The sequence below is a fragment of the Mustela putorius genome, unplaced genomic scaffold (genome assembly GCF_011764305.1).
Source record: "Mustela putorius furo isolate JIRA1106 unplaced genomic scaffold, ASM1176430v1.1 tig00000842_pilon_pilon_pilon, whole genome shotgun sequence".
Classification (NCBI taxonomy): domain Eukaryota; kingdom Metazoa; phylum Chordata; class Mammalia; order Carnivora; family Mustelidae; genus Mustela; species Mustela putorius.
In genome coordinates this window covers 2,005,732-2,033,171 of record NW_025421493.1, presented here as the reverse complement: position 1 = coordinate 2,033,171, position 27,440 = coordinate 2,005,732, and the positions used below count along the sequence as shown (strand labels likewise).

General features: G+C 44.6%; 1 protein-coding gene across 1 annotated transcript; it reads right to left on the bottom strand.

Moving 5' to 3' along the window:
* Positions 1–2,086: 2,086 nt before the first annotated feature.
* On the bottom strand, positions 2,087–27,287 carry SRPX2 (sushi repeat containing protein X-linked 2). Its single transcript, XM_004777175.3, has 11 exons — positions 26,953–27,287; positions 25,048–25,273; positions 20,279–20,359; positions 10,447–10,638; positions 7,876–8,052; positions 7,450–7,576; positions 7,179–7,300; positions 5,668–5,847; positions 5,354–5,487; positions 3,920–4,041; positions 2,087–2,617 (listed from the first exon to the last, which is right to left on the bottom strand). Exons 2-11 carry the CDS (start codon positions 25,127–25,129, stop codon positions 2,437–2,439), a joined length of 1,398 nt encoding a protein of 465 aa, XP_004777232.1. The 5' UTR covers positions 25,130–25,273; positions 26,953–27,287; the 3' UTR covers positions 2,087–2,436.
* Between the last annotated feature and the right edge of the window lie 153 nt (positions 27,288–27,440).

The window sequence follows — 27,440 nt, the reverse complement described above, 5'->3', positions numbered from 1 at the left end:
GCCCAGGTGGAAACTCAGTTCAGGTTGTCATTCATGTTGTCATTTGGGCCTTTGACTGGCTAGCATGCCCTGGCTTGCCACTTGAAGTATAAGTGATAAAGACAAGGCAGGGCATTTATTCTGACTAATGTGCAATCTTTGCCTTTGGAACCATAGACCTAGTCTGACCAGAGATTTCCCACATTAGCTCATTGTATTTTGTCTTCTGCCCATAACTTGTCTTTTGACTTTCCAAGCTCCTGTACTTCCCTGGAGGGAAGAGGGAGAAGGGACTTTTTTTGCTCCAAGTTTGATCATTCACTTCATGTCCTGGTCCACTCAGCCACTGCCTCACTTTTTATTTTGCATTTTACAAAGGAGATTTCCACTAAGCCTGCAGTGGGAAGAACTTCTTTCTGACTCACTACTACCCTCTCTGTTCTGGGCTCATGATTTTTATCCCATTCCTCTTCTTTGGAGAGTGGATTTTCTTGGGTTGAGAGCTCCCAGTTTCCTCTTTCCTCCTGGGTCCACTCCCAAGTCTTGTGCTGAGTAGGATTACTTAGAGAAGTTGAAACCCTTATCTTTGCTTGGAGCAGTCAGCTGTCTTGAAATGACAAGTCAAAAAGGCAAGGGCAGTACAGCATAATATTTAAGAACATGGACTCCAGAGCCAGCCTGCTGGTGTTTAAATCCCAGCTTGCACTTACTAGCTGTCTGATCTCAGGCGAGTTGCCTAACCGCTCTCAGCCTCAATTTCATCATCTGTGAAATGGGACTAATCACAGGACCTGCTTGAGAAGGTTCTTGTAAAGATTCCAAGTCGGTGGATAGAGTGTTTAGAATGGCACTCAGTACATAGTGAGGATTCAAGCATTAGCTCTGCCTCTCCACTCAGCTTGCTTTCTTCTCCCCTGTAATTTTCTACTGGGGACCCCTAGGCAAAGCCGAAGGAGAAATGACCCTGGGTTCCATGAGAGTTAAAAAGAAAGTTCTCATACATTATATGTTAATAAAAAATAAATAAAATAAAATTTGCAAAGAAGGGGGGAAAAAAGAAGAAGGTTCTCAGCAGCACGGGAAGGATATCTTTTCTCAAATAAGGACACACTGTAAAGTGTTGCTGCATTTCAAAATGGCCCAGCCTCAAATTTACTTTCAGGCCTGGATCTTAAAGCTTGATTTGGGGTTGTGGCAACTCTTACCTGCTGTCTGCTCACCTCTTAAAAGGGATCTGTTGGGCATCTGCCTTTGGCTTAGGTCATGATTCTGGGGTCTTGGGATCGAGCCCCTCATCAGGCTCCCCACTCAGTGGGGAGCCTGCTTCTCCCTCTCCCTCTGCTGCTCCCTGCTGCTTATGTTCTCTCTCTCTCTCTCTTTCATATTTCTTTTTTAAGGATCGGAGTAGGGCGACTGGGTGGCTTAGTCATTAAGCATCTGCCTTCGGCTCAGGTCATGATCCCAGGGTTGCTGGTATCGGAGCCCCACATCGGGCTCCCGGCTCAGCAGGAAGCTTGCTTCTCCCTCTCCCACTCACCCTGCTTGCGTTCCCTCTCTCCTTGTTTCTTTCTCTGTCAAATAAATAAATAAAAATATTTTTTTAAAAAAAAGGGTCTGAATAATACATGAAGCTGAATCTTTTTTTTTTTCCTTCTCCACTAGTTCTACAGAGGGTTGGAGTGATGGTTTACAGGTTGCCTAGATCATGAGCTGAGGGCTTCCCTGAGGAAGGGATAGCCCTGGCTGCCTTTTGCTGGGGAACTGGAGGCTCAGTAAGAAGAGATTTTTGCCTATGAGCGAGCTAGAGGGGCCAGGACCAAACATTCTGCTCTGGCCTGATCCATCTTCCTCAGCGGCCCCCCATGGCCACATTTTCCTTATTTTTACATGAAGCAATGGTTAACATCACATTTGTAAGCCAATCCCCTAAAAGAGCAAAGGACAAGCTCAAGATCTTGAAGCTCCCACCCAGTGCCTCCAATGATACAGCTCACCTGTAGGGGAAAATCCCCCTACACTTGCTTACTTACATGTCCTGCTTATCTGTTGTGATTTGCTGCCCTCTGCTGTCATCTCCGGGTAGAGGAACCATTTCAAACACAGCCAGTTGGTGTATGAATTGAGAATTTACTTATCTTGGAAGACTTTGGAGAGTAGCGCAGGAGACCAGATTGCGAAAAGAAGACTTTCACCCCCAGCCCATTGCCCAGGACCTGTCCTCAGTCCCTGCCTAGCTTCGTATGCTCCTCCAGTGCTACTTAAAGCAGAGACTTGCTTAGGGAAACTATTACACAGCCCCACAAAGGGCCCTGGGAATGTCCCAGAATTGGTGAATCTCACCCACCTCAGAGTCCTATACCTAGAACCGCGGGGAACCATCTCTGCCTTTTATCAGACCCCAGTTTCGGCCAACTAGGAGAGTTTTCTCTTGACCTCCATCCGTGCCCTGGCTCAAGTTCACTCGCACATGTCCCTTTGCTCCTGGCGCTGGATCAGCTCCTCGTTGCTCAATAGGTAGTCATCAATGAATGTGAAGATTTCCTCGGGGGTGACAGGTTCCATGTAGCGTTCCCGGTCAATTCCCTGCTTGTCAATCAATACCATGTTGAAGTAGGAGGGAGTGAGGCGCTGAAATTGCCTAGAGAGAGGAGTCCACAAGGTGTAAGTAAGACCTTGTCTGGGCTTCATCCCACCATGCTCTACCCATGGACTAATCCATTCTCTACCTGATCTCTTGTCCCCACCCTGTTTCCTACCTCAAGCTCCTTTGTTTTTTCCGACCCTAGTCTTGCTGTTCCTTTGCATCTAACTCTGCTACACCACCCTTCCTTACCCCAGATGGAGCAACTGTCAGGCTATGCTTCCCTCATAGGCCCCTTTAAGCAGGACTATCACATATACTCTGTGAGCTGCACAGAATAACTCCAGGGATCACCAGTCATATGTACTATGATGCGACTAGAGTTTTCTAGAGTTGGGGTGGGCATAACTGGCACAACCATACATGGCAGCCCTGAGATTGGTTAATATTACCTGGTCAGCTCTTCTATTTGGAGATGCAAGTTTGCAGTCTCCTTCCTCTGTGTGTTTCCCAGGCTCTCCCCTACCTGGGACTGAATCTTTCTGTCCACACTGCAATAGCCTGAGAGGCATGTATCATTTATAGAGAACAGCAAGCAATGATAGCTTTATTGGAATTGAGTGTACATGCAGGCATCGGAGGGGTGATAATGGATAGATGATGAGAAAAGTCCATTTCTACCACCTGTCCCCAATAGTCTTCTTTTTGCCCAGGGTCCAGAGGTGTGTGATTCAGATTTTAGTGCCTAAAAAGATGCCTTTTGCTCCTTTCAAGACTGAAGACAAAGAGGTGAGGCCATGAGACAACAGAATCAGAGGCTTCTCTGAGTCATGTTTGGGTCTGTATCTCAGCCCTGGCTATGATTCAGAATCACCTGGGGTGCCTTATGAAAGCCCCCTTCTGGGTCACCTGGGTGGCTCAGTCATTAATGTCTGCCTTCGGCTCGGGTCATGATCCCAGGGTGCTGGGATTGAGCCCTGCGTCAGGCTCCCTGCTTGGCGGGAAGCCTGCTTCTCCCTCTCTCTCTGCCTACTGCTCCCCCTGCTTGTGTACCCTCTTTCGCGGTCTCTCTGTGTCAAATAAATAGCGTCTTTAAAAAAAAATTAATAAATAAAAGCACAGTCCTGAGGTAGTTTGGAGTGGAGCCTGGTCATCAGTGTTTTACACTCTCTCCTCTGCCCATTTGATTTTGATATTCTACCAGATATTCTCTGGTTTTATCTATCGCATCCAAAGAGTTCAAACACAAGACATGCCTCAAGAGGGTAGTGTCTGTTGCTTCTCCCCCAACCCTCCCATTGCCAGTGTCCTGCCCAAGGTTTCTGTCCCTTCCCCTTCCCTGTGGCCTCCAGCCTGGACCTGAGCTCCTCGATGATGTTGGCTGACAGCTGTTGCTCCCGGATGCGCCCCACCTCCTGAGGTGGCCGCCCCACCAGTTCAATGATGGTCACATGGCGCTGGTCCAGTCCACAGGTGGATTGCTGGGAGAGAAGCGAAGGTTTGATGGAATAGGTCCTCAGACTCAAACCCAAGGCTACTTAGCTGATTTTTCCTGGGACTACCCTGAGGCAGTATAGGAAAGGAGGGGCTTCTCCCCCAACCATCATCCCATGGGGTTCAACTGTCTCTTTCCTCTATCATTCCCAATGCATTTGCCCTAACAGTATTTCTTTTGTCCCAGTGAAATGTACCAAACCTGTCACACCATGCGGTGTAGAAAAGCTAAATGTAATTGATACATTGCAGGAACATAATCTCTCCTTGTTGAGTACTGCACTGGCTTTCCCCAACCAACATGGGCTCTTAACAGGTGGCTGTGGTGATGTGATTATAATGGCTATTGTTTATTGAACGCAAATTCCTAATGCTTTGCAGAAATCAGTGAATCCTTACAACACCCCTAACGAGGTGGTATCATTCCTGTTCTGTAGGGGACGCAGTAACTTGCCCAAATTTGCATGACAGTAAGATGCTGAGCCAAGACTCAGACTGAGGGCTGATAGTGCCTGCCCAAGTGTATGCTCCTTACCACTAGGCTACATAGCCATGGCCTTCTCTCAGTCTCCAACAGTTCTCCGAAGTAGGGCTGGTGCCTTTTTCATTACCTTTTGTTGCCTTCCTCACACTGGGCAGGACACCCTATAACCCTATCCTGGCTCTTTGTCTTGCAGGGTCACCTTTGAGTCAGTTACCCAGAGCAAGGTTTAAAACAACAGTGAACACTCTGGGGCACCCAATCCCTTATTTAATCTTTGGGCTACTCCTCTAGTCCTGAACCTCAGAATCACTGTCCTTACTGGCTGCTTCCTGTTCCTGCTCTTGCTTTCTGTTCAAGCTGAGGTGTTGTCTTTGTCTGCCCTTTTGGGGGGGTGGGGAGAGATTGCTGGAGGCGTTAGGTTGGTTTTGGTATGGACACCCAGGATCATCCCTTTGATAGAGCTGCTGCCATCATGAGCCTCTGAATATTGACTTAACAACTTCTAAGATTTAACCTTTAGAAATCCCCCCCTAAACAGCATCTTCTCTTACCTGGGTGTCTAGACTCTTGTAGCTCCTCAGAGCTGTTTCTCTTGGTCCCAGCCCCTGAGAGCTGTTTCTCTTGGGTCTCTTGGTCCCATTAGTACTCCATGAGTTCTCTTCAGAACCTTTTTATAAGACCCAATGAGCATATCTATTGTGTCTTATCTACTTCTCCCTCCTGCACAAATGGCTTTGGCTAGGTAACGCTTAGTAATGGAGTGGGCTTAGGGGGTAAGTAAAGGAGCTAAGCCCTAATTAGGAGGTGGGTCTCACCTGCAGCATTGAGATCTGCATTTTATAATATCGGTTGGAGGGATCAGGAGCTGAGATGATGAGGAGTCGCTGTTTCTCATAGAACTGATCCAGAAGGCCAGCAGCAGAGTTGACATTGACATTAATCTTCATAGCTAGGACAAGAGCATATGGTCAGTTCAGAGTACAGCCTTTCCTTCATTCCAGCATAGGTAACAACACCTTGAGGAGTTGCAGTCTTTCAAGTTAACTCTTTTTGGTTGTTTCTGCCTTTCCTCCTCCAAAGTAGCCCTGATCAGTATGTCCACCCTGCTCACCCCTCTGCTTTCACTCACGGGCACAGATGGGTGGTGATCCTGACCACTGGCGGCTGGACTGGCAGACCCGGGAGGGGGTTCCTTGGCGTTCATAACCTCCATCACAGTGATATTCACAGGTGGCACCATAGTTGTCCCCTGCCAAGGTGCAGGTGAGGTAGCCATGCTGTGGTGGTTTTAGAGTTGGGCAGCGTCTCACTGTCAGGAAGGGGTTCACGTTAGGGTCTATGGTATCTCTTTTAGGAACAAAAGGTTAAGAGGGTGCCCATGCTGTGTTTTCTAGATCAGGAGACTGAGGAGGATCAGAATGAATAGCTTCTCTGTGTTTTCAGTGGCCAAGGGTGGGGCCAGAATTTCCCTCCTAAGGAATTAAAGCTGAAATGCACACAAAGGTGTTCATAAAATCTGGAGGTGCAGGGGAGTATACACATTATCATAAAAAAGAATATCCATCTGTAAAAACAAAAAGTTTGTTTTCAGACCCTATAGACACCCTGCACAAAGATGACCATCTTATGTAATTAATTTTTAATATCAATAATAAATTGGAAAAGACTTGAATATCCATCAGTGGTAGAAGTGTTAAGCAAGTCAAAATATATTCTTAGAAGTAGGTTAATAGGGGCACCTGAGTGGCTCAGTTGGTTAAGCACCTGCCTTCAGCTCAGGTCATGATCCCGGAGTCCTGGGATCGAGCCCCGCATCTGGCTGCCTGCTTGGCAGGGAGTCTGCTTCTCCCTTGGCCTGCTGCTCCCTGTGCTTGTGCTTTCTGTCTCCCTCACTCTCATTATATCTCAAATAAATAAATAAAATCTTTTTTAAAAAAGAAGTAGGTTAATATGTTCTCATTAAAAATATTTCTGAAGAATTTTCAAAAAGCATGAGAAAACTACCTGTGTTGTAATGAAAGTGAAAAAGGGGATCTAAGATTGGGTGTACAGTATGAGCTCAACTATCTATTTTTTTAAGTCTATGTAGATAAAAGACTGGGAAGAAAATCCCAAAAGATTAATAATAATTGCCTCTGGATGATGGGGCAATAGATTCTTTCCCCCTTGTATATTTATTTCCAAAATATTCAATGATGAGCATGAATTATTTTTATAACAAACAAACAAACAAACAAAAAACCCCAAATCAAAACAATACAACACAACCCAAAGAGGAAGAATCAGGCTGCCATCACCAACCACCAATTTCAGCAGAGGTCAAAGACTGAGAATGAAGGCTCATTAGATTTGATGATTAGAAGACTAAGAAAAGAAATAAATACAGAGTATACTCATGAATTTTATCGAGATTTAGAATGAGACAGTCTTACGGGGCAATCAGGGTTTCTGAAGTGTGTATACACATGTAATGCAGCTTCCTGAATGAACCTGTATAAATGAACTTGTTTTTTTCCCTCTCCCAATATCAAAGAGTCATCTGTTTCAGGCACAGAGGGGAAAGAGTTGTGGTGGGCATGGAGAGGGTCAGGGTGGAGCAGGAATAATGAACAATGTAGAGATGGAAGACTTCTTTCCGACCTTGTACTTTCACAATGAACTTGCAGCTGGCTCGGTTATAGGCTCGATCGTAGGCAGTATATCGAATCACATGTTCTCCTTCGGGAAAGTGAGAGCCAGGCTCAGGGCCCCGAAGTGTCACCCTGCATGGGACCAGGTAAGAGAGCCATTGAGGAAACAGACTCTTAGAACTGGGGTCTGGGGCACATCATCATGGTGGCATCAGCCTGTGAAGTGCAGTGTGGGCAGCCCAAGAAACCACTGGGAGGTGTAAGGGGAATCCGTTCCTCACCTGGTGATGGTACCATCAGCAGAATCTTTCACCAAGGGTGGGTCCCAATATACCCGAGCTGTCAGTTTCTCTGGCTCTGCCATCTTCTCCCGTGAGTGGGGACAACGGATCTTGGGCGGATCTAGGTCTACCAGCGTCAGAAATCAAGTGCTGACTCATGGGCCCCCTACCTTCCCTGGAGGGAACCCATAGAAGCAATACCTCCCCATTGGGTAGGTAAGAGACACACCGCGGTTCAAGACGCTCAGTGCAACTGGGAGAGGAAGCCCAGCACCAGGGGAAGTGACCGCTTTGTTGAGCTTGTGCCCAGCATGCCACCCTCACAGCAAGCAGCAATGCCTCTGTGGTGAGAATTCCCCATCACCTGTGGCTATAATGCCAGGGTGGCTCTTTGCCGCAGGACACATGGAAGCGACCACCATTTACCTACACATACGGGATCGCCTCCACTCCATCGCCCATCTTCCATGCAGATTCGGCTGCGATCACCTTCCAAGTGGTAGCCACTGGCACAGCTGTAGTCACAGCGGGAGTCAAGAAGCACCCCATTCGTGCAGGTATAAGTGCCACTAGTGATGAATGGCAGCACGTGGCATCTCATCTCTAAGGGAGAACCAAGTGGCAAGCTCAGTGGCCTGTGGGACTACCTGGAGGTGATGCCTGGGCATCTAGCACAGGCATAATCATATCAGAGGCAGCAGAAAGTATAAAAAACCCTACCCCAAACTGTCCTTACATTCTTGTGCACAGCTGCCTTTTAATTTTCATATCATAAAATACAGCAATACTCTTGGAGGTCGGGGGTATCTTGAAGAAGTGAATTACTTGTTAAAGTGCATGGACTTTGGAATCCACCCAGGTTTGGATCCCAGCTCCACCTCTTACTAGCTCTGTGACTCGAGCAAATTACCTTATCTCTCTCTGTGCCTCAGTGCTTTCACCAGTAAAATACAGATATTCCACAGGATTATTGTGCAGGTTAAAAGAGACAATGCATATAAACCTCTGGATTCATTTAAGGCCTCAGTAGCTGTTTTCCGAACTAGTTCCTCAAATCCTAGATGCTCTTTAGCAAATGCAAAGCTCCCCTTTGAGTATAATTTTGCGGTTACAACAGCACCCCTCAGCTGAGGCTCACTTTTTTTTTTTTTTAAAGATTTTATTTATTTGACAGACAGAGATCACAAGTAGGCAGAGAGGCAGGTAGAGAAGGGGGGAGGAGCAGGCTCACCGCTGAGAAGAGATGAGGCTCACTTTCATGTGGAAGCAGGTTCATCTTACATCTGGGTGAGAATACAGGTCACACCAGTGCCTGGAAGGCCAGACTTGGTGGTATTTGATTAAAGAGGAATCCTTGGGCTTTAGACACCACGTGTGCTAAAAGTGTAGACTGACTCTGAATTGCTTGTGAGCCTGACTATGAGTTTGCCTTAGTTTAGTTTGAGATACCTGATACTTGAGAGAAGTAGGCAAGTTACACTTTAGGTTATCTAAGTTCTAGCTCTGCATATGTTCGGTTATTGGAGCTTTGAATAAAAATTCTATGTAATCTATGTTCGTTTGGCTTCTTGGCCAAACAAGAATTGAAGATGAGTGCCTTTTATATTTTCTAATAACCTCTATTTAAAGACCTATGGAAGAATGACTTTCTTGAAATCAGGGCAAAGGACAAAGGTTTGTCTTTTCTGATAAATTTGTATTCCTAGTATTATATGACAGTGAAAATGACCCAAGGTGTTTGCCCTTTTCTCTCTAATGGGGAAGGACAAAGCCAGATTCAGGGTTCAAACATAGTAATTAACTCATTCCAAGCACCTGGAAACATGTGTGTCTCCATTCTTTTAACTAATTTTATGTTCATTTATAGGCATATCGTTTTAATTTTGTAAGCCCAACTCAAGTTCATTTTGGAAATGAGTGGGTATACGGCCGCGCAGCCCCTGTGCCGCCGCGCCTCTCCCGCCCGGCCTGCGGCGCCTGCTCGGGCGGGAGATTCAAAAGGCCCGAGCGCGGCTGGCGGGGTGCGTGCGGCCACGGTGACCCCGCTGGGCGCAGAGCCGCGCGCCTTGCGGCCCGGGACCCGCCGCCCCGGCAGGGGCTGCGCTTCCGGAGCGGGGAATACGTCCAAAGCCAAATTACTTACAATCACCTAAAGGTGTGTGACGGCTTCTTTCTTTCTGGCTATCAAGCCTCCCCATTTTTCCACAGCATCTTCTCTGACCAATGCCATCTCTCTCTAAATGCTCACTGCCATACATCCACTTACACCGCATTCATGCGCACACATTTGTGTTTCTACCCCATTTGTCGATAAGCAGTCTGGGAGTAACCAAGGAACTGAGCAAGCTCTTGAAGAGACCAATGCAGGGTCCTCCACCCGTGGTGGTTCTACAAATGGTATTCAGCGATGGACATACGGATAGACAAAGTTCAGTTGCTAAACGTGGGTACATTGTGGAGCTTGAATAAGAGGTAGGGATTTGGGAGCTGAGGGGGACATGATTTAGACTGTGTGTATTAGTATTTCCCCATTCTAGCCTTAGGGATTCTTCTTGACTTTCAGAAGAAAATGAAGGATAGCTGATGTCTCATACCTTCACTGCCAAGGCCTTCTAAGGCCTTAGGGGAGAAAGTGTAACAGTTCACCTCGAGTAAGAAAGAGTCCGAGACCACACACATCCTTGAGAGCTCCAGAGAAAGGCCCAGGTTTACTCTAGGCCCTAGTCCTAAACTTTATATGTACTCCTGGACCCTCTGCGTCAGAAGGGCTGGTTTTTACTTAACTGTCCATATCGCTTGGGCAATAACCACAGGGAGAGAAAATGAACTAGAATGTTAAGATGGGGAAAGGGCCTGCAGGGCACCTGTGGAAAATTCTCAGTTTGCATTCTACAGAGGGCATAGTGACATTTCCAAGAACATATACCCTCAAGTGGCTGACTGGCTGGCTGACCTCCCCCACATACACATGTCCGTACGTGCACACACAGCACTTACGCCTGCAGTAGGCAGTTCCAGACCAACGGCGGCTTGGCAGGCATTGCACCGACCTTCGTCCAATCAGTCGAAAGCCCCGGTCACAGGAGAGCTCACAACGAGTTCCCAGGCTGCTGTGATAATTTCCTCCCCTTGGAGAGTAGCATGTGGCTTCTCCATCCTGGATATTCAATGTATAACACCACCGGGGGACTGTAGCAATAGAAAAAAAGTAAGACTGAGGTCCAGTCATCAAGGCAGTATGGTATTGGTGAAAAGATAGACACATCGATCAGTGGAACAGGATAGAAAGCCAGGAAATAGATCCAATAGGTCTGTTTGTCAAAATGATTTTTGACAAAGGCGCAAAAGCAATTCAATGGAGGAAAGCCAGCCTTTTGGACAAATGGCGCTGGAGTAATTGAACTTCTATAGGCAAACAAAATGAAACAAAACTTCGGCCTAAGTCTTATAACTTATACAAAAGTTAACTCAAAGTGGATCATGGACTTAATTGTAAAAAATAAAATTATAAAACTTTGAGAAAAAAAACATAGGAGAAAATGTCTGGAATCTAGAACTAGGCAAAGACATCTTAGACATGACACCAAGAACTCAATTCATAGAAGAAAAATCCACAAAATTTAACCTTGTCAAAACTAAAAACTTGTGTTCTGTCAAAAGCACTGTAATAGACAGGAAAAAACACAAACTGGGAGAAAATATTTGCATTATTTGAGATAACTGACATAGGACTAGTAGCTAGATTATAAAAAGAACTCTCAAAACTCAACAGTAAAAAATCCAGTTAGAACAAGGGTAGAAAACATGAACAGACATGTCACTGAAGAGGATATACTGATAAGCAAATAAGTATATGAAAAGATATACAGCATCATTAGTCCGTAGAGAAATGCAAATTAAAACCACCACAAGACACCATTATACACCCATTGGGATGTCTAAATTAAAAAAAAAAATACATCAAGTGTTGGTGGAGATGGAGAGAAACTGGAACTCCCACACGCTGCAAGGGCAAATACAAAATGATACTGCGACTTTGGAAAATATTTTGGTATTTTCTTATAAAGATGAATACACACTTGCTGTGCACCTCTACAAGTCCACGTTATGTATTTAGTCAGGTGAAATGAAAACCTGAGGGGGCACCTGGGTGGCTCAGTCAGTTACATGTCTGCCTTTGGCTCAGGTCATGATCCCGGGGTCCTGGAATCAAGCCCCACATCGGGCTCTCTGCTCAGTGGAGAGCCTGCTTCTCCCTCTGCTTCTGCTGCTCCCCCTGCTCGTGCTCTCTCTCTCTCATTCTCACTCAAATAAATAAATAAAACCTTAAAAAAAAACCCGTGTTCATACAAAATGCTGTTTTCAAATGTTTAAAATATCTCAGTTCATCCTTAACAAAAGCTGGAAACAACTCAGATGTCTTGTTGCCGAATGGTTAAACAGACTGGTTTATCTGTAAAAGAAGGAAGGTCTGACACACAGGACTACAAAGATGACTTGCCAAGGCAGGTTGCGAAGCAAAAGAAGCTGGGTTCAAAAGTCTGCATACAAAAAAAAAAAAAAAAAAAGTCTGCGTACCGTAAGATTCCATTTATATGACATTCTGGCTTAGGCAAAAATACAGGGACAGATCAGTGGTTGCCAGAGATCAGGAGAGAAGGTTGGGGATAACTTTGAAGGGGTAGCCCTGGGCAAGTTTTTGAGCTGATGGAACCATGGTGGTGGTTACCTGACTATATGCATTCTTTGAAATTCATAGAACTGTACCCCAAAAAGAATGAATTTTATGGTATGTAAATTTAAAATGACTAAAAAAACAAAACAAAACAAAACACAAATATATAAATTAGAGAGAGGAAGGGAATGTGATACCAAAGAAGGCTGCTTAGGAATGAAAGTGAGATCCCAGTTTGGTACTGAGCATGAAAGATAAAAGAGCCCTTAAATTATAAAGACATTAGAAAGATGCCTCATTGGTTACACAAAATAAATGACTCTTCAGTGGGTTCACATTTTTAAAAAGGTTTTATTTATTTATTTTGCCAGAGAGAAATAGAGAGAGTGGAGAGAGAGAGCGAGCCCAAGCAGGAGAAGCAGCAGGCAGAGGGTGAAGCAGGCTCCATGCTGAGCAGGGATGGAACCTGATGCAGGACTCCATTCCAACATCCTGAGATCATGACTGGAGCCAAAGGCAGCTGCTTAAGCAACTGAGCCACCCTAGTGCCCCCAGTGGGTTCAGATTTTAAAGGAGCACATCTAAACAGGCAGACGGCCACATGCCTAGGGAGTCATACATTAGGATTACACAGATCTTTTAGCCTGGGGTTGGGAAGGCTAAAGCCCTGGAAGAGCTCATTTGGTTCCCGAATCCTGGGACAAAAAAAGAGGGGAGGGGCATTAAGCAAAAGCACATCAGGAGCTAAAGGAACAGAGACAGGCCAGGAACATCTGCCTGAGAGCAGCTGGTGAATGAAGACAGATGACAGTGTGGAAAAACTATCCTCTAAACAACAACACGCTTGTGGCTTCCAGTGCTAGTTTTGAGCCCAGGCCTGTGATACACGACTGCCATCTGGGGACCCCGTCTCCAAATTACAGCAAGTATCTTCAGCACTATAATTCCAGAGCTGTTGATTATGTCACCACACAACTACTCCACATGGGAGGCCGGGACCCCAACAATCACTCCCGTTCTCTTGCTCGCCTGTATTCTGCCAAGGAAAATACACACCAGATTGCAATGAATGGAACCAGCAAGCTCAATAAAGGGAACTACAAAGTTCAGGATAAACGCTGAGATGGTAAAAGAGGGCCTCCTTATTGCAAGTAAGTTCACATTTGCTGGCCCAGTGGATTCTTAGCATAAAGAAAACACATGGGAGGGCTGGAAAAGAGCAAAAACACTATCCCAATTTTGTTTTCACCCAGTTTTATTAAGGGTGCAATCGACAAATAAAATGATATATATATATTAAGGTATATGACATGCTGTTTTAATATACATATACATTGTGAAATGATCCCTGCAATCAAGTTGATGAACACATCCATAATTTCAGTTACCATTTTTTTTCATAGTGACCACCCTGAAGATGCAGTCTCCTAGCAAATTTCAAGTACACAACACAGTATTATTATTCACTATGGTCACAGTGTTGTACATTAGACCCTGAAGGAGGAAGGCAACCTCTGGGAACCATAGCCTGGTGAGGCCGATGGGGCTGACAGAAGCGGGTTCTAGAATATTTAAACATAGGCTTCTGAGCAGTTAGAAAGAAAAGTGGTTATCTCCAGGTGCCCTGAAGAGCAAGTAATTCCAGACGGACCTCATTTCCTTTTTGGGTAGAGTCACCAGACTGGTAGAGCAAGGTAAATGGTGGGCACACGACATGGAAGTGAGGCACGTGACAGTGCCTTTCAGGCTGCTGATGTGGATTAAATGTAAGACATACGTATAGGAGACATGACAGTATGGTTGTGGAAATTTACAATCAGTTCAACAACTGTACCCAAAGAATGCTGATGGGAAACTAAAACTAAGGATGAGGCTAAAAATTGCATGGCAAAAATGTCCGGTAGGAAACGTGTTAGCCATTACTGAGTAGCTACCATGTGCTGGGCACAATGCACACATATTTTTTTTAATTTTCACATCCATCATTTCATACAATTTGCAACAGCCCTGTGAGTTAGATAGGTGTTCATCCCTGTTTTGCAGATGGGGAAGTAACTTGTCTGGAGTCCCTCGGCAAGTATCAGGCAGAGCTGGGATTCGAACCCACGCTTTGTCTGGCTCTAAAGCCTATCTTTTTTTTCTAATCACAATATCTGCCACTACAGTGCATTAGGCTGCTATTTGGAAGTATAAATTTATGTTTTTGAATAGATAATATAGTCACATGATTTGAAACACAAAAAGTATAAAAACTTACATAATGAAAAGTCTCCCTCCCAACCCTGCTCCCAAGTCTACTCCCACTTAGTCCCCCCATAAAAAACCACTGTTGTTTCTTTATGCATATAAAGCATATATTGTTCTAGATTCTTTTTACCCCCCCTTAAATTTTTGGGAAAAAAAGTTATTTATTTGAGAGAGTGAGCGAGCGAGGGCATGAGCAGGAGTAGGGGCAGGAGAGGGAGAAACAGACTCTCCGCTGAGCAGGGAGCCCAAGAGAGAGCTCAGTCCCAGGACTCTGGGATCATGAACTGAGCTGAAGGCAGACGCTTAACCGACTGAGCCGCCCAGGAGTCCCTACCCCCTTCCTTTTAACACATAGAGTAGTGTGTTATGCTACTGTTCCCACCAATGCTTTTAAAAATAAACTTAACAATGTGTTTCAGAGACCATTCCATATCACTACATAGCATGCATACAATTTATTTAAATGGAATAACATTAATAAAATACACAGCACAACAGCTGGCACACAATATGTGTTGGTCCAGGGTGAAATTGCTGGCAGGTAGAGGAGCTGGGACTTGAAACTCAGACCCATGTCCTCTTCTCTGTGCAGCTGTCTGCCTATCTCTTTTTGGGGATTAGAAGAAAACAAAGTGCTGACAACAGAGTTGAAAAAGCCTCATCTGTGATTATCTTGAGATTACCCAGGCAGAGTTACCACTTTGTCTAGGGCTGAAGCAATATACTGGAAAAGCGGTGCCCCCGGAGAATGGGCAGTAACCTTCAGACAAGGGTTTCTGACTCCACGCTAAGAGGCGGGATAAGGGAATGAAAGAAAGTTCAGGATTAGCCAAAATGGCACCAAACTACATGGTCAGCTGGCTCTAAAATCATGATCTGGTTTTTACTAGTTAACTCTGCTCCTTTTTGTAATCTTCATTTTTTTTAAATGATGGGTTATGTTATGATGAAAGAGATGGGATGAACGCAGTTTTGGAGTCCGACAGACCCACCTGGGTCTCGATTCCCACTCTGCCACCTCTGAGCTCTGCTGCACTCTAAATTTACCTTCTCTGAGCTAAGTTTCCTGTTCTGTAAAATAGGGATACTAAACCGGTTTCCTAGGGCTGTTCTAAGAACCATATGAAATTGCCTGTGTAAAATATATCTAGCCCTGGGAATATTTCCTAAATCAGTGTCTGGGTGTGAGCTGCCTGCTCATTTTGCTTCAAGCAACAAGACGTTGCTGCCAGATTTTTTTTTTTTTTTAACAGAAAGTCCCACTCACTACAATTGCAGAGCCAGTGTGAAAATGCAAAGACCTTACAAGTGAGGCTGGGATCTTGGGTTGTATTTTCCCAGCCATGCCCAAGCTGCTTAACAGTGATAACCTCACTCAGTTTTATGTCCTGAGATTAAGTTCCAGAAAAAGCCATGAGACACTTGACCCCAAGGCCAAAGGCCACCATGTCACTTACATTTTTCTAAGGAGCTTTATGACATTTAAAAATAACCAATGATGCAGGTTAATATTAATCTTAGGGCTGCCAGACCCCTGTTTGTTGCTTTTCCCCTTCAACTACAATCTGGGTTCTGTTCCCAGGATGCCAACCAGTTAGCAAACATTTCTCAAGCACTATTTTTTACATAGCTCTGCTTCTTTTGTTAACAGGTAATTATTTTGTTGAGGGTAACAAAAAAGCAAACCCAAGGGGCAGCACGTAATGAATGCCAAATGAGTGGTCCGCACAATAAATATTTATTTCAGAGGAAGTACATAGTAGGTACTCAGAAGATATTTATTGAATAAATGAGTGCAAGGAAATGAGGGAATGGATGAGGGAAAGCTCAGTGTGGGCTAAAGCCATCAGGGACCAGAGTAGAGTTCTACTAATCTGGTTGAAGCATAGGTTTCATGTGGGGAAAAAGGGTAATGAATTCCCAGTCTGGGCAGCTAGACTGAGGCCAAATTCTGTTAGAAATAGTACCAGTGGGTACCACAAGCTAAGTGGATTAAGGGGGGAAAAAAAGTGGTCACAGCGGGCCACTAGGTTTGGGGAAGAGAAAAACATGAATCTGAGAATCCAGTTAGGAGGCAATTGTCATTATCCCTGTGTGAGGTAATAAAAGTTTTAATCCCATGGAGTAATAAAGAAATGATAGTTCTTGGTGAATGGTGAGAAGTGATGAGGAAAAGAGACTATTAAAAATGCCATTGATGGAGAAAGGGGAAACCTCTTACAGTGTTTGTGGGAATGCAAACTGACAGAGCCACTCTGGAAAACAGTATGGAGGTTCCTCAAAAAATTAAAAATAGAACTATCCTGTGATCCAGCAGGTGCATACTAGGTATTTGCCCAAAGGATATAAAAATACTAATTTAAAGGGACACATGTACCTTGATGTTTATAGCTGCATTATTTACAATAGCCAAATTATGGAAAGAGCCCAAATGTCCATCAGCTGACAAGTGGATAAAGAAGTTGTGGTGTGTATATACAATGGAATAGTATTCAGCCATCAAAAAAGAATGAAATCTTGCCGTTTGCAACAATGTGGGTGGGGCTAGAGTGTATTATGCTACAGGAAATAACTCATTCAGAGAAAGACAAATACCACACGATGGCACTCATATGTGGAATTTAAGAAATGAAACAAATAATTTTGGGGGGGAAAGAAAGAGGCACAACAAAAAAAAAAACTCTTAACTATAGAGAACAAAATGAGAGTTGCCAGAGAGGAGGTGGGCGGGGGGGGGGGGTTTCAGTTAAATGGGTGATGGGTGGTATGAGGGGCACTTGCTGTGGGATACCTGGATGGTATAGTCAGTTAAGTGTGACTCTTGGTTTCAGCTCAGGTCATCATCTCATGGTTGAGGGATCTAGCCCTTCATCCGGTTCCGTGCTCACTATGGAGTCTGCTTGAGATTCTCTGTCCCTCTCCCTCTGTCCTTTCCACTTGCATGCATGCTCTCTTTAAAATAGTGAATAAATTTTTAAAAAGAAAAAAAAAGAAGGGCACTTGTGATGAGCACTGAGTGTTGTATATTAGTGAGGAGTCACTGAATTCTACTCTTGGATCTGATATTACACAATATGTTAAATAACTGGAATTTATTTTATTTTATTTTTTGAGAGAGAGAGAGAGCACGAGTCGGGGGCAGGTAGGGGCAGAGTGACAGGGAGAGAGAGAATCTTAAGCAGGCTCCATGCCCAGTGTGGAGCCCAATGTGGGGCTTAAACTCATGACCCTGAGATCATGACCTGAGCTGAAATCAAGAGTTGGATGCTTAGAGGCACCTAGATGGCTCAGTCAGTCAAACATCTGCCTTCGGCTCAGGTTATGATCCCAGGTCCTGGGATGGAGTTCTGCATTGGGCTTCCTGCTCAGTGGAGAGGCTGCTTCTCCCTCTTCCTCTGCCTGCTGCTCTGCCTACTTGTGCTATCTCTCCATCAAATAAATAAATAAAATCTTTAAATAAATTAAAAAAATAAAAAGAGGGGCGCCTGGGTGGCTCAGTGGGTTAAGCTGCTGCCTTCGGCTCAGGTCATGATCTCAGGGTCCTGGGATCGAGTCCCGCATCGGGCTCTCTGCTCGGCAGGGAGCCTGCTTCCCTCTCTCTCTCTCTCTCTCTCTGCCTGCCTCTCCGTCTACTTGTGATCTCTCTCTGTCAAATAAATAAATAAAATCTTAAACAAAAAATAAAAAATAAAAAGAGAGGCTTAACTGACTGAGCTACCCAGACACCCCAACTAACTGGAATTTAAATAAAAACTTGAAACAAACAAAAATGCCATTGAGTCTTTTTTTTTTTTTTTTAGAACAATGGAATTATTATCCAAAGCAGGAAGGTCAGTGGTTGAGCCTTTTTCAGGGAAGATGAAAGAATTTAGTTTTAGATAACTTTAGGTGGAAGTTTCCAGTAGCTGTTGAAGATCTTATCTGTGTAATCAGGAGACATGTCAGGGTTGTATAAAGTTCAGATCCATGCCTCATTGTCTCTTGTCACCTCTAGAGAGCCTATCTCCTTTCTTGGCTTGAGCTATGACCAGAAGAGTGAAATGGCATGGAGCCCAAGTATGTGGGGGTGGGGGATGGTAAGAAGAGAGGGTTTTGCTCATTGCTGCCAAGAGACTAGAGAGATTGAAGTTTCAGAAAGGGCCATATGATCTAGACATTGGAAAGAATTGTGATCTTCAAGGAATGTTGTTTCTGCATGGTATTTGTGGGTGAGTGGGAAACAGACCTCACAGAGTTTAGGAGTCAGTGGAAGCAAAGGCAACAAAGCAGTGGGTGTGGACCATTTGGCAGCAAGAAGATAGGCAGAAGGTAGCTAGAAAGAAGCATAGAGAAACCCAAAGCTCTGATCATTTCTTGAGAAACTAGCTCCAAGTAGTTTTCCTACCATTTACCTTCTTCTTGCCAAGTATAATGTTTGAAATACACTCAGTTTTTCTCTGCAATATTTGACACAGTAGATACCTCATTCTTTTCCCTTTCCTTAAAACTCTCTTCTCATGTGGCTTCTGTAATATGATAACTTCTACCTGGATCTCTTTCTACAGGGCTGACTTCTAACTATCTCTTTTTCCCTTGTTGGCTTCTCTTCTCCTACTCACATCTGTAAATGTCCTCTGAGGCTCTGACTTTTGGCCCTCTGGTCTCGCAGACAGCTCATCCATCTAAGTTCCATCTTCCTACTTCCCACTGCTTATAGGGTACCTTCCCCAAACTAATTTTCCTTTCTAACTTTGTCTTTCTGAGAGGGGTCTTACAGTTCTCCCAGGTATTCAGAATAGATGCTTTCAGGTATCTGTTTGTTTCTTAGCCTCTTGGTACACCACATCTGAATCAAATCTTGTTATCTCTTTCTTTGAAACATCTCTGGGGTTCATCCTTACTCTCCATTTCTTAGCCACTACCCTCAATCATCTCTGACCAATGTTACAATTACTGATTCATGTAATGAAGAGTCTCCCTGACCCAGGATCTCCCCTTCTTGAACCCCTACTTCTGTACACAATAACAAGGTTGATATTCTGAAATTATCATTACCATGCCACCCCCTGTGCAAAGACATATGACAGCTCCTTATAACTCCAAGTACAACAGCTAAACTCTTCTGCCTGGCTTGCATAGCATAGAAACAAAGAATCTTAGAAATGGAAGAGATACTAGATATCACCTGGTCTAACTTGCTTTCTAATTTAGGAGTCCCTCCCTATTCAGCATTCTTCACAGATAGTTCTCCTGCATGACCTAAGAGAGGTCCTTAGATCATGGAGCCTTTCCTAATTTTGTCTTACTCTTTATACTTTTCCCCTACTTCCTCCACACCCCATCTCCTCCAGTCAGACTGGTTTCTTCTTAGCTCCTTCCTCTGTTTTGTTCTTACCTCTCTATCTGTGGCCAACTGCTTCACTGAACGCCTTCCCCTCCTTTCTCCAGTTCTCAAAATTCACACACCATTCAAGGCCTAACCTAAACATCATCTTTCATGATTCCTCCCCTGACTTCTTTTTCTTAACTCTTATTGCATTTACTGCTGCCACATAGTTTCACACTTACTTGCCCTACATGTGCTAATTTTATTGCCCTCTCACCCATCCCCCACTCCCACCCAGCCCCCAGAAAAAGGTAAGCTCCTTGAGGAGGACAAAACCTTACCTTAGATGTTGAATCATCCACAGGCTTACCCTGCACAGGATTAGGCATACAGTAGGTATTCAGTCAATACTTAATGATTAATAATAAATGGGTAACCTTAGTGCTAAAAAGTTAAGGTCATACAGCAAGTCAGTAACCAAGTTCATGATTGGAAATCACAGCCCCTGATTCCCTGAGCAGCAGTTTTGTTTGGTACATGTGAGCAAAGCTGGGTGAGGATGCTTCAGGGAGGGTCTAGGCCTGAGAAATAGGGAGGTTTACCTCGGTAGTCTAGGGCAGGGGCCCGTGGGACCTCTTCAGCATATACTTCATTGTAGCTTTCATCTGGGTAGTAGCCTGAACCTAGAAGGAGGAAGAAAATACCAAGATGACACACTAAAATCTTGCTCAAGTCCTTCCCAACCTTTCCCCCTATCCAACTTGGTTCCTTCCTGAGGACATGGCACTCCATGAGGGAGTCAGCAGCTGGATATTTAGTGGGGAAAATTTTGCCTTGTAAGGCAGCAGAACTATTGTACATAAATCTCAACATCCCAGGTGCATAGAAGGAGAGCTCATGTTCGGGGGGTGGGGAGTGACTTACAGGTAGCACAAGAAACTTCCATTCAAAAGAAAAAAAATGAACTTCTTGACTATCCATCAGTCTTACCAGTGGAAACTATAACAGACCAATTTCTTTGATGTAACACACAGGGTCTTGGTGAGATATTGATGACCAAGCTCTGAAGATGGCCTGTTTTTCCAGGTAGGAGGAGAAAAATAATCTGAGTAAGAGTCTTCCCACTAGTGACAGGCCTGCTCATATTCCTCAGAGAGAAACAATTCCTCAATCTCCCACTAGCCCATAGAGCACCACCTTTTTGCCATTTGGTTGTCATTGCCAGGGGTAGCATGACAAACAGAAGGAGGGTTCAAAAGGCAAGAGGGAATGAGTGTAGTTTCTTGTCTCCAGCAGTTTGTCCTAGTTTGGAGCAAAAAGAAAGCAGAGTCCTTTGGAGAAATGTCCTGTTCCTCTAATCAGCAGAAGCTTTAGCAGGGAGCTGCTGAGCTAGGAGAACATTCCCAATCCAGCCCCATTCTGTTAAGTGGCCCAGTCCCTGGTGGAGGCAGGTCTGCGGCTGTCTGGGAGACTAAACAGTGTGTTCCACCAGACGGCAGGAAATCAGTCATGAATACAAACTAATTGGAATACAACTTAGTCCTTCCCAGAATGAAGTTTCCGGAAGCTTTCTTTCCAGCCTCTCTGAGCCCTTTCGCATGCCCAGGAATACAGCAGCCAGCCATGCCGGAGTCAGAAAGCAATTCCTCATTTCCAGGAGAGGGTATGCTTTCAGGATAGGGCTGGGTTTTAGTGCTGGAGTCCTTTGGCCCCTGTAAACACTCAGACCACAAGCTGGTCTGCCTCTAGAGGAGGAGGCACGGGTGCGGGGCGGGGGGGGGGGGGGGGGGGGGGGGGGGGTGCTGCGCGAAAGGGTGGAGCAGAGGGCTAGATGATGACGCTCCTCCATTTCCACAAGCCCAGACTGGGGGATAGAGGATGCTGGGAAACCATTCCAACCTGATGAACAAGGGAATGAATCAAACTGAAAGTTTGCCTTATGAAATCATGTCTTCATTGGTTTGCCCTCATTCCAGAGGAAAGAGTTCATTTTTTTTCTTTCCCTTTATTATTATTATTTTTTTCTGTTTTCCCAGTTCGTTTTTTTTTTTTCTTGGCTTTCCTTTGTTTCTCCTTAGGCCTCCTTTCCCTTGCTCTCTCTCTTCCCACATGGGAGGGTTCTTTGTGAGGCAATGAATCCTTGTCAGCTGTTTCAGTTTAGTATTCGCCTCAGAGCCTTACAGCTTCTGTAAACAGGAGACCAGATGTGTGGGATTCCCTAAAGGATTAGGCCCAGCACTCTTGTTCCCCAGTTTGCTTGTGAAGGAATGCCCAGCAGGGAGGAAGCGTCTGTTTACAGAAGAGCAAACAAGAGTGTTAGAAGCCTATGGCTTGAGAGCAGTAGCAGCAACAACAGCAGGAGCAACACCACTGCTCACATCACTGGGCACTTCCTTACTCAGCACATCCTTGTACTCTGTGTTCAGTCCATTACATATGTTATCGTATTATGTCACCCTAACATTTCAGTTACGTAGACACTCCTATTGTTCTCTGATATACAGATGAAGAAACAGGCTTGGAGAAGTTAAGGGAGCAGCCCAAGTTCTCCCAGCTAGGAAGAGCAGAGTGGGCCTTCTGGCCAAGGCCAGGGTGGTTTGATCCCCTGATACCGAACTCAGATACTCCACTAAAGATGGCAGTAAGAGAACGCGTTGCACAATATCCAGCAGAGGAAAAAAAAAAAAAGCCCCCAAATCTTTCTTGCAATCCATCCTTTTTGCTCTGTGTGTGGGATCAAAGGCCACAAAGCCATTTGGATCATTCCAGAATTACAGGGGATGTGGGCAAGCTGAGGGGAAGATTCAGTCAGATAATTACAGTCTCCAGCAGGGTGCAGAGGTAGCTAGACCAGGGCCAACTTTGCATTGTGATGGGAATGGGCTTAGGCCCCCTTACCACTTGAAGCCTTTCCATTTCCCTCTCTTTGCCTTGTCTTGGGGTATTTTATTTTGCCAGTGTTAAGATACTGAGATGAGAGATAAGAAAATAGAGGGGCACACTCCCGACATTGTTCTATCTGCTTAACCCTTTTCAGCACTGGGGAAGAGAGGTTTGGGCAGCATTCCTCAGTTCCTTTCCATCAATCAGAGATTACTGTGTGGTCTTTTACTGGGTCTTTCCAAATTCCATAGTACTGTCAGAACCTCTAAGTACTGCCCTTCACAAAGATATGGCGGGAAACGTAACCAATAGTTGGAAACTATTTTAAGATTCACACTGATGCTTGGCTTACAGCCACGAATATAGTCTTACTTCCTGAACTGCACAGATATGCCAATCCACACTTTATAACCCACTATTCACTTCATTAATATTCTTAACCTTTCCCAACCCCTGCTGATTATGCCTGGATCCTTTTTCTGAATAACCCTGAATCCATACTTGGCTGCTTTCCTTGTGTCATTCCTATTGGAGGACAAAACTCTAGGTTTTAAATAAACAACATTGAATGAACATAGAGTGGTCAATAGATAGCTGTTGAATGAATGAATGAACAAATGAGTACAGCAAGCTTCGACAGCCGAGCTAGCAATGTAGGGGAGGATTATCAAAAAGTTTCTGAATTTCTCTCATCATGAAGCCTCCTAAGAACAGAAGAAGGCCAAGTGAGTAGGTTTGTAGGGCTGTCAGAGACCTCACCAACCTGGGCTCCTCAGAAGGAGCCTCACGATTGTTGTGGAAGAGGAGAGTGCCCGCTTTGCAAACAGCCCTTTGAAAGTCTCAAATAAGTCTAAGTTTTTTGTTTGTTTGTTTGTTTTAAACTGCTCTGTCCCCAAGACTCCAATAGCTCAGGCCTCCACTCTGGAAAAGGTAAAGGTCCTTGTACTCCATGAGTTTTCTTACAGGTGTCCCAAATTGGGCTTCTAGCCATCTAATCTCCACTCCCTAGTCCTCTGGTCTTTGGCTGGATTTCTGTCTTACATACTTGAACTGAAGCTAGGGGGAGATTGGCGAGGACAGCTGCACGTATTATCTCCTGGAGACTTGGGGGGTCCTTTAACCCCAAACAGTGTGTACTCTGCCAAGGGCTTGACTTGAATTTCTTCATCTCAATGTCAGCCCTTGTGCTTCACCCCCTACAAAGCCCAGTTAAGCCAAAGAGGGGAAGAAGTTCGCATATTTGTTTGAAAGTTTGATGCAGCTGTTCCAGACAAACAGAGCTGCTGCCAAAAGCCTCCACCAGGAGCTAAGGGCATGTGGAAAATTTCAGCTGCAGGGACTGTGGATGTGATTGAAGAAGTTTGTTATTTACTCATCTCCGGATATTTTCCTAACTCTGTTGGTTGGGTCTGATTCCTTCCCCTACTCCTCCCAGCCCCCATGAGGGCAGACACTGTAGGCCACAGAATATTCTTAGCACTTGGAATGCCATTTGGGCCCCAACAAAAACCTCTGTCTGCCACCTCATTATCCTTCCTTCACTTCTCCCCCTCCCCCTTTCCCTCTCCTCACTGAGTCTGTTCTCTTCAGCTCCCTATGTTTTTAGGGGCAAAGGATGACACATTCAGGAATCTAGAAAACTCTATACCTTCTGAAGTAAGGAATAAGCCAGTAGGGACCGGGGAATTACTGTTTAAGAGACTGTGATCTGTATTGTCATTAACACCTTTGACAGAAAGGGACTATAAAAATCTTGTCCTACGTGGATGGAACTAGAGTGTATCATGCTTAGTGAAATAAGTCAAGCGGAGAAAGACAACTATCATATGATCTCCCTGATAGGAGGAAGTGGAGATACAACATGGGGGGTTAAGGGGGTAGGAGAAGAATAAATGATACAAGATGGGATTGGGAGGGAGACAAACCATAAGTGACTCTTAATCTCACAAAACAAACTGAGGGTTGCTGGGGGGAGGGGGGTTGGGAGAAGGGGGGTGGGGTTATGGACATTGGGGAGGATATGTGCTATGGTAAGTGCTGTGAAGTATGTAAACCTGGCGATTCACAGACCTGTACCCTGGGGGCTAAAAATATATTATATGTTTATAAAAAATAAAAAATTAAAAAAAATCTTGTTCTATAAGTGAGGTCTGGGGGAGAGAGAGGGAGGGAGAGACTGAGGTGGGGAGGGAAGGAGGGAGGGAGAAAGGAAGCTGAGTGCAGAAGCAGGTGAGATAATGGCCTCAAAAGCCATGTTGTCCAACCCTCTCATGTTTGTGCCAATGCAGCCTGTTTTCAAGTATCTCTTGTTTGCCTCAAAATCCTCCCTTGTTAGCCAGTTGCAGTGATTAAACTTCTTTGTTGTTGCAAACAATAATTCTTCATTTAATTTAAGTGTCTTTTATTGCAGTCTAACTCTCCCTTTTCTAAGACTTAGTCTAGGTCCTGCCTTCCTTGGAAGTAATGGGCAACAGGTCCTAAAACTTACCTGCGTACCATGTTGATGTCACTGCTGGAGTGAGAAAGAGCAGGAGAGATAGAGCTCCTCTTTGGGTTAGTTGACCAGCCATCTTTGAAAGGAGTTGGGATGAGGGGAGGTTAGGGAGATAAGAAATGGGTATATGTGGCCAGAAACACCAAGGAAAAGGAAAATATCTTTCAGAAATCAGCCATCAGTGAACTTCCAAAAGTGAGAAGTAGCAGAAATGCAGGATCTGTGAGGAAGAAGAGAAAATTTTAAATTATTGAATGCTTGTTACATTGTCCCCCTTGTAAGGATCTTCCATCTTGAACAATAACAAGACTCTATTTGTCATTTCTGACCCTTTTTCCTCCCAAGAGGGGGATGACATAAAACAATCAATTCTCAATTAATCCTAGTGAGATCAGATGCAAATGTTCCATTGTCCAAGTTATAAAGAGGGACATGGAGGAATCAAGATCAGGAAAGGACCAACATAAAGTCATATAGAACCAAGAGGGAAATCCTGTGATCGAAAAGCTACCAGTTGGTTTCATCCATTTAACTAGTATTTCCTACCCACTAATCTGGGAAAGCATTAGTTTGTATGGACTAAGAGCTTGAAATCTGGAGTGACACAGATCTGTGTATGTATCCAATTCTGGCCATATTAGCTATGGGGTCTTGAAAACTTAACTTCTCTGAGCCTCAATTTCCTCATCTATAAAATGAGAATAATAATAGTATCTATCTTACAGAAGAGATTATTGCCTGGCACATAGGGAAGCAATAAATATATATTAGATATTATTATACCCAACTTTGTATTAGGACTAGAGGTTTCCTTTCTCTATCTCTCAAGTATTAACTATGGCCTGGCTTTATTTTATTTTTGACTTTGGGTTTCGAGACTTAGTGGCTTTTGGCTTTCCAGTCCAGCCTAACCTTCTAGTTTTACTCTGCCGAGCCAGCAGGAAGTCAGTGAGGTTGGGAAGAACCTACTGAGGTACGTGAGGAGAGGGTGAGTAAGCTCCAGTTGCCCTCTCACTTCCTGTCCTGTCCTCACTCTAATTGGATGAGTTTTGTGGTTCCCAGTAAGCAAAGACTTCATATAAGACAGTATTAAGCTTTCTGCCTATTAGTATAAACTGGCCACTGAACTTCTCAGCAAGCACTCATTCGCCCACACGCTCTCAATGAAATGTCATGCTTAGGGGAGGAGTCAGTCCCAGAAAAGGAGAAACAAAAAGATGGCAGATTCTGGCCAGAGTCCTAAAGGGACAAGGGAAGTCCAAGAAAGCCAGAAATTCATTTTCCAATTCATTGCTGCTTGGCTTCAGATTTTGTCCAGAGACTGGCAAGGAAGCAGGATAGAAAAAAAAAAAAATTGAGAACAAGCTAGGGAGGCAAGGAAAATGGAAAGGTGTGGGAAGGAAGCTAGAAAGAAAAGAAAATTTTCCAGGGTTGAAGGCAAGAGATAAACGCAGAGAGAGGGAACAAAAGCATAAGAAAAGTGAGATGAAGGAGCGATTCAGGAAAAGGAACAACTAGGTAAACTAATTACCAGCCCCTCTCACAGATGCATCCTCAATCCAATTCCTTGGTTCTGGAGCAGGGGCTATCCTTTTGAGACCCACTGCTCTGCATCTGTGAAGGTTTCCCTGTCTTCCTCCTCCCTGGATCTGAGACTGAGACTGAAAACCAGACTCTAGGAGTCACCACCCCCACCCCCACTGCTGCGGGGGCCGGGAAGGTAGTGGGGACTTGTATCTGCAGCCAGGTCATAGCTCAGATGGCAAGCAGCATATGATCCAATTTCATAAAAGAACCCTCCCCCCACCAGCCATGTTGCTCATGTCCTGGGTCTCATTATCCCCCATAGTTGTGAAATGAGGTAGTATATAGTATGAAGGATTAAGCAGCAGATCTTACCTGTTTTATATGTTTTGTGCTCTCTTTCTTTCTCCTTCTTTTTCTCCTTCCTCTCTGCTCCTCACATCAGTCGGAAAAACTTCTATTTTAACATTCCTAGAATGAGTGGCTCTTGGTCTGTCCGGGCCTCCGGGATTCTGTTAACACTGCCCAGATGTGAGGACATCCGCATCTGCCAAAAATTTCCTTAAAGCTATATTATCCCCAAAGCTATAAGCTATTCCTCCCTCCGAGAAGGGTTGTAGAGAGGTAGGGGAGCAAGAACACAAAGCTTAGAGGCACACAGTTCTTCTGCCACAAAACAGGGGGAAAGTGTGAATGGTGCTGGCCCAGGGCCCGTGAGTATAGTGATGACTAACAGAGGCTGGCTGAAGGGCCTCCAGAGATGGGGTGGTACTGAAGAAACCTTCTTCTTATGACTCAGCATGACATCAGGATTGAATGAAAAGGAATTTCGAAAAATCCAAGGAGCGGGGCAGATTGTAGCT